Source organism: Lissotriton helveticus, chromosome 9 (genome assembly GCF_964261635.1).
Source record: "Lissotriton helveticus chromosome 9, aLisHel1.1, whole genome shotgun sequence".
Taxonomy (NCBI): Eukaryota; Metazoa; Chordata; class Amphibia; order Caudata; family Salamandridae; genus Lissotriton; species Lissotriton helveticus.
In genome coordinates, this window is record NC_136070.1 from 1,038,869,547 (window position 1) to 1,038,882,324 (window position 12,778).

The window sequence follows — 12,778 nt, forward strand, 5'->3', positions numbered from 1 at the left end:
AATCCGGAAAGACAATATCACAGCCATGTACTACATACAAAAACGGGGAGGCACACATTCCCTGCAACTGTCCCAGCTCGCACAAAACATTTGGAGATGGGACATTCCACAAAAAATATATCTGCTTGCAGAACACCTTCCAGGTGTTCACAATCAGATAGCCGATCTGTTAAGTCGACAGACGCAACAGATTCACGAATGGGAACTGCATCTGCAAGTTCTTCAACCATTCTTTCACAAATGGGGTCATTCAGACATAAACTTGTTTGCCACACACAAAAACGTAAAATGCCCGACCTTCGCCGCCAGGTTTGCACACCCGTTGTCCAAGGGCAATGCGATATGGATGAACTGGTCAGGCAGATTTGCATACGCTTTTCCACCAACCCCACTAATACCACTAGTGGTACGCAAGCTGAGACAGTCTCTCAAAATAATCCTGTTAGCTCCCACATGGGCACGCCAACCGTGGTTCACCACACTGCTAGAACTCTCTCTAGTTCCACAACAAATATTGACTCTGACACCATCCATGCTAACGCAGAACCATGGAGACATCAGGCATCCAAGTCAACTGAATCTGGCGATCTGGCTCCTGAAGTCTTAGTTTGGTTACCTTAACCTGCCACCAGACTGTATGAATATCATTAAAGAAGCCAGAAGACCTACTACTAGAGCTTGCTATGCTGCTAAATGGAAAAGATTTGCCATTTACTGCAATAATAATCAAATTGATCCTTTAGATGCTTCCATCCAAAATATTATATGTTACCTTCTCCACTTACAAAGATGTAATCTGGCATATTCATCTAAACGTTTACATCTTGCAGCCATTGCCGCATATCTACAAAACAAACAACATATGTCATTGTTTAGAGTACCAGCAATTAAAGCTTTTATGGAAGGATTAAAAATAATTATTCCTCCTAGGTTACCACCCTCTCCAGTGTGGAACCTAAACATTGTTCTTACCAGGCTCATGGTACCCCCTTTTGAACCTTTACACAAATGTGAACTAAAATTTCTCACATGGAAAACAGCTTTTCTTGTTGCTATTACCTCTCTTAGAAGAGTTGGTGAGATTTAGGCTTTCACTATACAAGAACCATTCTTACAATTACACCGTAACAAGGTGGTTCTATGAACTAATCCTAAATTCCTTCCTAAAGTCATTACTCCTTTCATTTAAACCAATCTGTTGAGTTACCAGTGTTTTTTCAAAACCCAGACTTTGTAGCAGAGAGAGCCTTACACACACTAGATTTCAAAAGAGCTCTTCTCTATTACATCGATAGGACCAAGTCCTTTTGCAAAACAAAGCAACTATGTGTAGCTTTCTCTCCACCACATAAAGGCAACCCCATTTCTAAATCAGGAATTGCAAGGTGGATTGTTAAATGTATACAAATATGCGATCACAAAGCAAAATGCACATTAACAGTTCCTCCTGGAGCACACTCTACAGGCAAATAGAAGCCTCCATGGCTTTCTTAGGGAACATTCCCCTAGAAGACATCTACAAGGCAGCAACATGGTCTACAACACACACCTTCACTAAACACTATTGTGCTGATGTGCAAGCCAAGCAGCAAGCTGCAGTAGGCCAAGCTGTCCTTAAAACTCTTTCAAACTACTGCAACAGACACAGGTGACCACCGCTAGGGGAGACACTGCTGCACAATCGATGCAAAGTGTAGAATCTGCAGCTCATATGCCTCGAACGGGAAATGCTACTTACCAGTATGCATCTGTTCTTGGCATGTAGAGCTGCAGATTTCTACATGCCCTCCCGCCTCCCCGGGACCTGTATCTGTTCCAGTTTTATCTTAATTAGATATGCACGCATGAACATCCTTTCGTACTTTCTACTGACTCCATCATTTCCCATCATGGCGAAAAACAATCTAAGGATGGAGCCGATACCCATGCACACTATCGTCTAAAGGAGGAGTCACCTATCTCGTGACTACAAAGACTTCTTCCAAGACGACAACAACATACAATCATCCGAGCCCAACACCAGGTGACGATCTAATGCAAAGTGTAGAAATCTGCAGCTCTACATGCCCAGAACAGATGCATACTGGTAAGTAGCATTTTCCTTTTCCATAGAAATAGAGCGACCCAATATTTTTAAGTTGATGAAGACACTAGAAGTGTGTGACTCCATATATTTTTTTTAAATAGCTGAAATTAAAGTACTGGATCTTCTGACATACTTCAAAAGCCCACATACTGTCATTCATCCCAGAGGGGACTGGGCACATATTGGGTTAGGGTCTCGTGAATTGTTAATCAGTATAATATATATAAATATGTACGATAAAATGGATGCTACTTATATTTAGGTGAAATAGACTAATGTGCTGTAAGTAGTTCATTTAAAAGCAGTGTCATATTTTAAATATCTGTTTTTGGTTGTGAAAAAATAATAATTTAAAAGAATTGAATGTGCCAACTAAATGATGTTGCATTTTTATTGCAGTATGAAGCCAGAACAAGAGCCTCAGCTGAAGAAGCAATGAAACATCAATATTTTAAGAGTCTTGGGGAGCACATCCTTAAATTGCCAGATAGTAAGTGTGTTTATGTTCATATTAAGTTCAAAGTTGCTTTCATTTTAAACATGTTCCGCTGTGTAATACCTTTGTTAAAACATTGAGAGGAGCTGTACTGCATTGCCCGCAGTAAGAATACACCAGTCGGACAAAACATTATCAGGAAGAGGTAGCCTTAAAATGGATTATTGCTGTTAGGAATGGTCCATGAGAGGTAAGGGTTAATGTGCTAGAAAACATTGTCTAAGTTATAGTGATAGCTTGAGGTGGAAAGGAGGAAATAAGTTCCAGTAGCATCAAGAAGCGTCTGTATAAAACACCTCAAGGTTTGTCAGTTTAGTCTAGAAAATTAGATTTGTCATAATACATGATTCCTTGGTCACAAGGTATATGTGTTGGTCTCTGAGAAAGAATAATTACTGCTAAACAGTCCGGGCAGTGTTATTTCCAAACAATATGAAGATCTTGTCTCCAGTGGTAAAGATTAATTGCAAATTAAAGTTTTGAACAGTTGCCAGTCTACCCATGAATGGGTATCCCAGAATGTTTACTACAAGATCAGACCTCATGATGCTCTTTATGACCGTAAAAAAACACAAAGCTACCTCCCATGGCCCTACTTGCCTCTAAACACTAAGGGCCTGGAACAGGCTCAAGAAACGGCTGCCCTCTGGGGTGCACCCGTGGTTCTCGCCCCCCCCCCCAAAAAAAACAACAACCATGCAGTGGCTGCCACACGATGCATGGAAGTTTCAAAAATGTATTTTTAACTCGGCTTGTGATGCACTCCGCAGCACAAGCCGCAATAGGAGAAATACACTTTCCGACCGTTGTGAAGGCAGTCGCATCTAAATCATGGTAGCGGGACAGCCGACTCCTTGTCAGGCTGTCCCATTTTTGCAATGATGCGAGTCAGATGCTCGTCCAACCTGCATTTTAATGAGACCCTAAGTGTTGGAGTTTGTGTTTGTGATTTCCCCCTTAAGGACTGAAAATTTGACTTTCGTGGAATGGTAGCCAAGTGAAATCTGCTTCTTTCTAAAAAATAACACTGTGGCACTGTTTAGGTTTGCACAACAGTACCTGAATGAACAATAAGCCATCTAGTCCTACTGAGTTGTTTTTCTTAATGTTCAGTAAGTAGTGTTTTGGCAAAAAAAATAATGTTGCCTTTCACCACAAAAGCGTCATATGAAACATCAAGCATAGTGGTGAATGGATGGTGATTTGGGCCTGTGCTACAGCGCAGAACATGGCGCACCCATCATATGATACCATCTGTTCCATGGGTAAATCTTTCCCGAAGTTAATCATGCAGCACAACAATGGTCCAAACCACAGCAGTATACCTGCGACTGAATGGCTGAAAATGAAAGGAATCTGGATTTTAGAATGGTCAAGTCAAAGACAAGACTTCAACGCTATTAAGATGCCGTGGCAAGCCCTAAAGCGAGATCTGGTCATGAAGGATGCCCTCATACATCACCGAGCTTAAGTAGTTTTGTAAGATGAGCCGGCCAGCATTCCTCACGGCTATATGTGAAGCTTAAAATCTACCTTTATTTCAAGTTGCTGCGACTGAAGTCTGTTCTGCCTGTTACTGTATCGTGGGATACACTTTTTCACACAAGGCTTGTGAATGTTAGCTGATATTTTTTTGTAAAATAAATGCTTGCAAAGTGAAATTAAAATGTGTTACTTGTCAAATAAAGATAGATGTATATCCTGTTAGGTCTGGGTGACGAGTTTAAGGTCAATATGCCTTAACATGTGAAACCATAAAATCTTATAGTGCGTAATTTATTTTTTCGCATTACTGTGTATGTGGTATGCATGACTGTGATTGTGTACAAACTAGAGGATCTTTTACTTGCTTCCCCGTGTCTAGCAATAAAACATATTTTGCCTATTTTAAGTTAGGAAAAGTTGGCCACTTCAATTGTATCCATCCTTTAAATTCACCTATCTTTGTCTCAGTTTACTGGATGTGGCACTCTGTATTGTTCAAATAAAATGTAACAGCTGTATAACAAGTCACCAGATACTCATCTGTATTTAAACTGGAGTTTGTGTCAACCACAATACACTAAACTAAACATAGTCTAGGACTAAGAATTTGACATTTTTGCATAAGGAAACCTGTATAAAACATATAAAGCAGCTTGTTAGACTGTTTCAATGAGTAGCTTTCCTTTCCATATTACACAGCAACAACCCAACAAATATTTGTGGCTACCTAAGGAAGATTGTATTCAGAAAATCAAAACCAGGCTTAAAAGTAACAGAACATGTTTAGGGTGCATTATCCTCCACCAGCACTCACTATAAAAGCACTATGCAAAGAACATTTCACATGCTTATCGCAGAGCTCCCAATTTACAAGCACTTAATGTAAGAGCAGATACACCAAATAATTGTCATATTTGAATACTGTTTACTATATTTTCAGTGACAAGTTATATTAAGAATCTGTAAATGTGAAGGAATTTGGAATCGGAGGCTAAAAAATAATTTGTTATACTCAGTTTGATTCGTAGGACCAGTGCAAGTGCATCAAACAGAATATAGTTTGGACAATGGATGGCCTTGATTGAATTTAGATAGGCTCCAACCTTCCATTTGGATTTTTGGATTTGTGTATTAAATACAATTTTTCATCATTTGTGTATTTGTTTGTTGAATGCTGGTTTCCGTTTTTTGTGCTTTGTTTTGTGGTTCATATCATTGAAATTGCTAAGTCCAGTAATGAATTTGTGGGGGTCCCCGGATTCCAAAAATGATTCAGTGGGAGCCCCATGATCCCAATAATGATTAAGTGAGGGTTCATAAAAGTCAAAAGGTTAGTACATGGCGCTTAAGAAACTATGGTAGAATACCTCCACAATCAGTGTACAAGGGAAATAGGTAATATCAGCAGAACTTCGGTTGAAATGTGTGCATCAGTTAATAAGCAATAGAGGGTAAATATCGGAGTCCATGGGCCACTTTGACAGACCTCTATCATTTATATGATCCAACCAGTTTGTGAAAGCAGTGTGTAGGTGAAACAATGAGAAACTTCACAGCCCCTAACATATCATTTTAATTACTACGCTCAGACTGAGATTTTCCCACAGAAACATGCCTTAAACACAAAACTACTGGATTGCAGGTAAAACATCTGGATTTACCGTACAGTTATCAGCCAGTGACTTAACGACATCCCGTCTCAGCCCTGCATATCTCAATATATTTGAGAACTGCATTGATTCCACTTGGAATATTCAATTATAAAGGATCTGAAAGTCAGTTGTACAGTCATTGAGAATGCAATTGTGTACTGCTTTGGCAAGGTTAAAGCAGAAACGCTGCAGTGCAAATCTAGATTTGTTTTTAGTGGGTTCATAAGATTGAACCATTTCTTTCTCAGAACACGCATATGCTTAATTAGGCTTTGGAGCCAACCTCAGACACTGCTCTACTCATCACTGTTTCCAGCAGCCTAAATGTAAATAAAAAAAAAAAACATGTTGGCCAATTGCTCACTGAAACTCAGATTATTATCCGCCCAGGAAACCAGATTTGGGATGGGCTGAATGAGGATTGTGATTGACAGCATGGGAGCACTTCCAAGAATTGAAAGTCATTAAGTAGAATGGGAAACTCGCACCTGAGGTTAGACTTTCACATCACAGTGGAAAATCAAAACTGATGGGTTAAGATTGCAACTTACACCTGGCACAAAATTCTCTTATGGAGAGACCATCACAAGGATAATAAGTTGGCACTTTTTCTGGAAGAACATAAGTTATTCTGAGTGCGTTATAGAAGTGCTGGTCTCACCTGGGTAGATGTAAGAGTCTTAGAGGAAATGGGCATATTTTCTTGCTCCACCTGATCTTTACCTTGAAAGACCCCCTTTGTATAATTCTTGCTGTATAAAATGTCATCCATTGTCTCACTGTGTGAGTGGGTGTGCATGGAATGGGAGGGCATGAGTCAGACTCAGACCCTTGAAGTAAAACTGGTTGCCTACGGTCTAAGGGCTTGATAGGGTAATGGGCCAGTAAAGGCCCGAGGTGCGTCCCGTATTTACTCAACTTGAAAATGTTAAGGGCCATTATTGTGGCGTACAAATTGCAATGATTCAATTAACTGATTAACTGTGTGAGCCAGTAAACCGCTATAATGTGTATGGATTTGAAACTGTTGCAAACCGTTTATTTATTTTATTTACTGGTTACATGTGTATAGGCTCTTGGTCAACTTTGTATATGATTTTGTTCATTACAAATAATTGAAAATGTCAACATTTTGCGGATTGATGGTTAAGCACAGAGAAATCTATGATTCCTTAAGACATTTCACTCTGAAAGTATGTGAGGAAACGTTGCTGCTTTCTGTTACAGATTCAGGTGTTGCATCTGATTGGCAGAAGGTGGGATTGAGGTGGATAAACTCAGTCTACTAAAGGACAGCGTGGAGACAAATAGTCAACCTACGCTGCTTCACCTTTTGTTCTGGTTGGCACCATTGTCACATGTCTTAATGTTATACTCCCTGTTAAGCAACCTGTTAAATTAAACAAATTAAGTCTAACATTTCTTTCAAATACAAGCTAAATAACCTTGTTATTAGTGAGTAAACCATGCCAAGTTTATTTTTTGGTAGCATCAAATAAAAGGCTGTGATATTTATGTATGAGGGACGTGTAGCTGTAGCTACACAAACTGTGAATACTCCTGCCAGTAGTGTGCAAGTTGTTTTTCCTGAAAGAAGTCTTTCGATTCATGAAGTAGAATGACTCCTCTTGCTGACAATGCGCATGGTCATCGGCTCCATTGTTAGATTGTTTTCTTTCCGCCGTCGGGTTCAGACATGTGCTTCCGTTCTCCGGGTCGACATCATCGAGGTGCTCTCTTCGGTGTACGCAGATTCCTTCCCTCTGTTGGTATTGTTCCTCGACCGCGTCCCAGTTACATCTCGTCTCTGATAGACTTTCGTTACTTTGATCAAGCGGGGGTTCACATTGACCGTAACCCTGCATTGGCCTTGCCCTTCTAGACTCCCTCCATGTCGGTTGCATCTCCCTACCATGCCTCGACAGTGATGGAAAGGACACTATTCAGATACTGTCCTAGTTGCTATGCAAAGTATCCTTGAAGCAACCTCTATCAGTTCAGCAATTTGTGCCTCTCGCACGTGCACAGTGAAGCCACCTGCAACGCCTGCTGCTCGTTCTGTTCCAAGAAGTCTCTTTGCTACCGTCTGGTAGTCAGCTTTAGATGTTTCACATGAGGTACGATGACATTCCAAACATTTTCAGTCCTGAGGACATCAAAGACAAGCATTATCCACAGCAGTCAGCTGCAGATGAAGAGGCTTTCTCTGATGAGGAAAGATCAGAGTTGGAAATCAAGGATTTTCCGCCGTCCCAGCAATCTGTGAGTACGGTACTCCCTCCTACTCAACACCACTCACAGGATGAGCAGCTTCTTGCCAAAAGGCACACAGCCCCTCTGGCATCCCAGTCAGGCCTTCAGACTGCACCTGCCTTTGGGCCAGGGTCTGCTATTACAAACGTCTTCTGACACACAGCCCAGCTTAGACTCAGCAGCGAAGAAACAGTTTAAGACGACTGTCATAGGTCGGCTCGGTTCCGGAGTAGCGAGTCCCGGCACTGAGCCAACCTCTGCCACCAGCTACATCTGCCTCTGTGCCAACCAGACGCTCAGTGCAGAAACTGAAAGTGCCCTCTTAGCCGAAGCCTTCGGCATCAACTTCCAAGTCCGACGTCGGTGCCAGCACTATCGAACTGATCCTCCACAGACTGCAAGAAGAGGTCCATGCAAAGCAGAAACACCTGGGTATTCATTCTCATACGGGCTGGATCCTTGCCCACCCTCTAGAATCTACTGCTGTTCCATCTTTCAAACGCCAACAGTCTTTGGGGAAGCCCTGGACCTTCCAGTTCCAGCAAAGTAGGTCAAAAAGACAGATAATGCAACCAGCCCTCTACCCTTCTCTGAGCCTTCCTCTCATCCTGTGCCTCCCACTTCATCCCCATCTGCTTCTACAGGGGACTCCCTTCATTTGACACATCAGGGGTCTCTGCAGTCTGACATGGGTGGGCATGGGGGAGGAGATGATACATATGACATTCCTCTGCAGGGTGACCCATGAAACTCCTATGATACAGAAATCCCTGGGAACACAGACCCTGACCTGTACCCTGCCAGTTCCTCTCATCCAGACAATTCTAAATCCTATCAGGAGCTTGTTGATACAGCCGCCCTTTTCCACAAGGTGGATCTTCATACAGAGCCTCTAGAGGAGGCCTTCCTCTTTAAAACCTGTTCCTCCACTCACCACTCTACTCAAAATCTACCCATGCTTAAGGACATGCTACGTCACACAACCAACATCCTTAAAGACCCTGTCCAAGCCAGGGTCATATCACCCAGGATAGATAAAAAATATAAAGCTTCCCCTTCTGACCTAATTGATATTCGTGGCCAACGTCCACCTGACTCTCTGGTAGTCTGTACTGCTTGTAAATGGGCCAACTCCCAAGCCAGTTCGGATGCCCCGTTCCTGGAACAAAAGAGTAAGCACAAAGATGATGCGTGCAAATGCGTAGCTGCGTAATCCGCTAACCAATGACGCATTGCAAATTAAATTGGCTTTCTTTCACGCTATGACCATGCCCACTCGGACGAAATGAAGGAGCTCCTCCAACACCTCCCAGAGTAACACAGAAAGAGGGGGCAGGAGATAGTCTCTGAGAGCAAGCACATATCTAACACTACCATTCGCTGTGCCCTAGATGCTGCAGATACTGCTGCCAGGGGGTTTAATTCTAGTGTTCTTTTACGCAGGCATGCCAGGCTCCGTATTTCCGGTTTCAAGCAGGAAGTTCAGCAGCACCACCTAAATATGTCCTTTGTTGGCCAGCACCTCTTTAGTCCACAAGTAGATCAAATGATAGAAACAATAAAAAAGGCTACAGAGTCCGCTAAAACAATAGGAGCACTTCAGATATCTGCTCCTCTTTGGCTCCTTTTGCCGCACTCCCTTTTGTAGTGGCTCGAAGACCGCCTCCCCTGAAGCCTATGTGTAATATCAGCACACCCAGGGTCAGCAATCCTCTCCTAGGGATACTTCAGAGGGACATACAGATGCAATAATTCCAAAGGTAGAGGAAAGGTGGCTCCTCCAAAGGAGCTGCTATCGCCACCAAGCCCTTGCTTGCCCCTTCTTCCACCCAATTACACAATAACCGGTCGAGGGAGCCTTCCAATCATTATTTCCCACATGGCAGTCCATCACCCCAGGCCAGTCTGTTTTGGAATCCAACTTGTTTATTGCCTAGAGCTCACTTCCACGACTCCCACCATTCCATTTCGGACACACACTCTTACTTGAGCACCACAAACTTCTCAAAGGGGCTAAAGAACTCGTCCCCCATCATCAGCAGTGTTTGGAAGTGTACTGTCTGTACTTATTAAAACGGGTTCCTATGACCTATTATGGACCTCAGACCACTAAACAAAAACACCCTGTCAGAACACTTCCATATGGTTATCCTCCAGGATGTTATTCCATTTCTCCAACAGAGCGACTTTATGACCGCCATTGACCTTAAGGACGCTTAGATCCACATATGAATGCATCCAGCTTATCGTCAAAAACCCAGGTTTGTGGTCAGCGGCAAGCACTACCAATTCAAAGTTTATCCCTTCTGGGTTGCTATAGCACCTCAGGTGTTCACCAAGGGCCTAGTGGTGGTAGGCGCACACCTGTACAGACAAGACGTCTAAGTCTTCCCTTATCTGAGCAACTGCCTAATCGGAGGTTCCACCCGCCAAATTAGTCGGGGTCAGACACAAATAACGATAGACCTGCTTCACAGGTTAGGGTTTACCATCAAGTACATAAAATCCCACCTCCAACCCCTTCAAGTCCAACCCTACCTGGGGGCCATTTTCATCTCGGATGTAGGCATGGCCTGTCCAAGCGCAGCTTGGATTCAGTCTTTTCAAACACTGCTCCCTCTTTTCCAGTTACATCAATAGGTCACAGTCAGAATAGTCATGCGCCTGCCAGGCATGATGGTATCCTGCATTGCCATATTGCCACCTGCCAGATCACACAATCGTCCGTTACAGGATTGCCTAGTACAACAGTGGTCTCAAGTGTAGGGTCATTGGGGTGATCGAGTGTTGATCGGTTGCTGACCTTGTCGGTCTCTGTAGTGGTGGGACACTGACCTGTTGCGGGGACTGCTTTTCCTTGACCCTGTTCCGCAGAGGACCATCACAGCGTACAGTTGCTTTATGGGATGGGGGGGCGCTCACCTACTGGAACTGACTGTTCAAGGCCAATGGGAGCCCTCTCAAGAAGGTCCCCACATTACTATTGGGAGCTTCTAGCCATTCAACTGGCGTTGTGGGCTTTCCTATCTCACCTGATAGGCAAGTCATTCTTGTCTGTATGAACAGCATGACAGCAATGTATTACCTTCAGGAGCATGGGGGTAACACTCTCCCAACTCTTGAAGTTATCCCAGACCATTTGGCGGTGGGCAATCTTCACAGAATTAATTTGATGTACGAATGGGGAATGCATTATGCATAAACTAGTCAGGAATATTTGCCTATGCTTTTCCGCCTCTCCCCCTCCTTCCATTTGTGGTCCGGAAGCTGCAGCAGATGTCCTTCACTCTCATCCTGGTGGCTCCCACATGAGCTTGCCAGTCATGGTTCACAACTCTGCTTGAACTCGCACATGTTCCACGTGAGAGGCGTCCCAACAGGCCGGACCTTGTCACAGAGGACAATGGAGAAATCAGTCACCCAGATACCAGGTCGCTCAATCTTACGATCTGGCTCATGAAGTCCTAGAATTTGGATACCTCAATCTTCCCCCGGAATACATGAGTATTCGTAAAGAAGCTTGCAGACCTACCACCTGGGCCATTTATGTGGTAAAGTGGAAAAGATTTATGTGCTGCTGTCACTCAAGACATATTGATCCTTTTGAAGCCACAATACGAGACATTGTTTGTTAACTTTTAGATCTACAGCGTTCTATACGTTTACACTTGGCTGCTGTGGCTGTCAACCTTCAGAATAGACAGAACATCTCTCTTTTTAGAATTCCAGTCATTAACGCATTCCTGGAGGGTCCCAAGAGGATCCTTTCTTCTCAAGTTCCCCCGGGACCGGGCATGGAATCTCAATATTATGCTTACAGGGCTCATCGGCTCTGTTTGAGCCCCTTCAATGCCTCTCTTAAAAGGTGCCATTCCTCCTTGCCATCACTTCACTTAGGCGTATCAGTGAGCTAATCCTGGAAGAACTCTTTTTTCAAGTCCATAGGGATAGGGTTGTCTTTCGTACCCATCTCCCAAATTTCTCCCTTAGGTTGTTTCTACCTTCCACCTTAAACAATCGATTGAACCTCTGGTGTTTTTTCCACAACCTGATTATGTTGCAGAAATGTCTCTTTGCGCCTTGGGCTTAAAGAAAGCCCTCAGGCATTACACTGATGGATACAAACAATTTAGAGAGACACAGCAACGAGTAATGGATGGAATGCATCAATTGATCTCAGCAACTGGATATCACTCAGGTGCTACATACAAAACCATTATTTTTTTGCACACCATGCCTCTTCAGTTTGGACTCCGCTACATGCAAACCAGTCTTGACCTCTGCTCCAACAAAAACAGTCCAGCCCGAACTGCCAAGTCAGGTCCTCCCTGAACCAGACACAAGCAACCCATGACCAGTTTCGCCCTAGTTATGGGCTCATTAGCCAGGTACAACTTGGTTACAGTAACACAATGTGCACGGACCCGCGTCTGGGCATACCCGCCAAACTTAGAGTGACACATTAAGTATACAAAACATTGATGGATGGCATGCATGAGTGAATCTCAGCCACTGAAAATCACTCAGACCGCATCCCAATCCATTGTTATTTTGCTTACCGTGCCACCTCCGCTGTAGAAAAGTGACTTTTTTGACATGGTCACCCCACTTTTTGCCTGGTATTCAAAGCAGTTTGGGCAGGAAGTGCACTGGGTTCCTGCTAACTAGGTCCCCAGTGCCAGATCTCTTTCCCTAAACTGTACAATTGTGCCCCAAATTAGAAATAACTTTGGCACCCTGGTAAGTCCCTAGTAAGGAAATACCCTGTCCTAGGTACCCCAGGTACCTAGGACAGGGGTTCTAAAG

General features: G+C 43.4%; 1 protein-coding gene across 5 annotated transcripts in view; it reads left to right on the top strand.

Moving 5' to 3' along the window:
• The window catches only part of LOC144782165 (cyclin-dependent kinase 17-like), a 588,354-nt gene that overhangs the window by 525,658 nt on the left and 49,918 nt on the right, over positions 1-12,778 (top strand). For all 5 annotated transcript variants that reach the window (XM_078661374.1, XM_078661372.1, XM_078661371.1 and 2 more), the window contains one exon: positions 2,486-2,576. In XM_078661374.1, the coding sequence (XP_078517500.1) occupies positions 2,486-2,576 (91 nt within the window). The remainder of the gene's footprint in view (positions 1-2,485; positions 2,577-12,778) is intronic.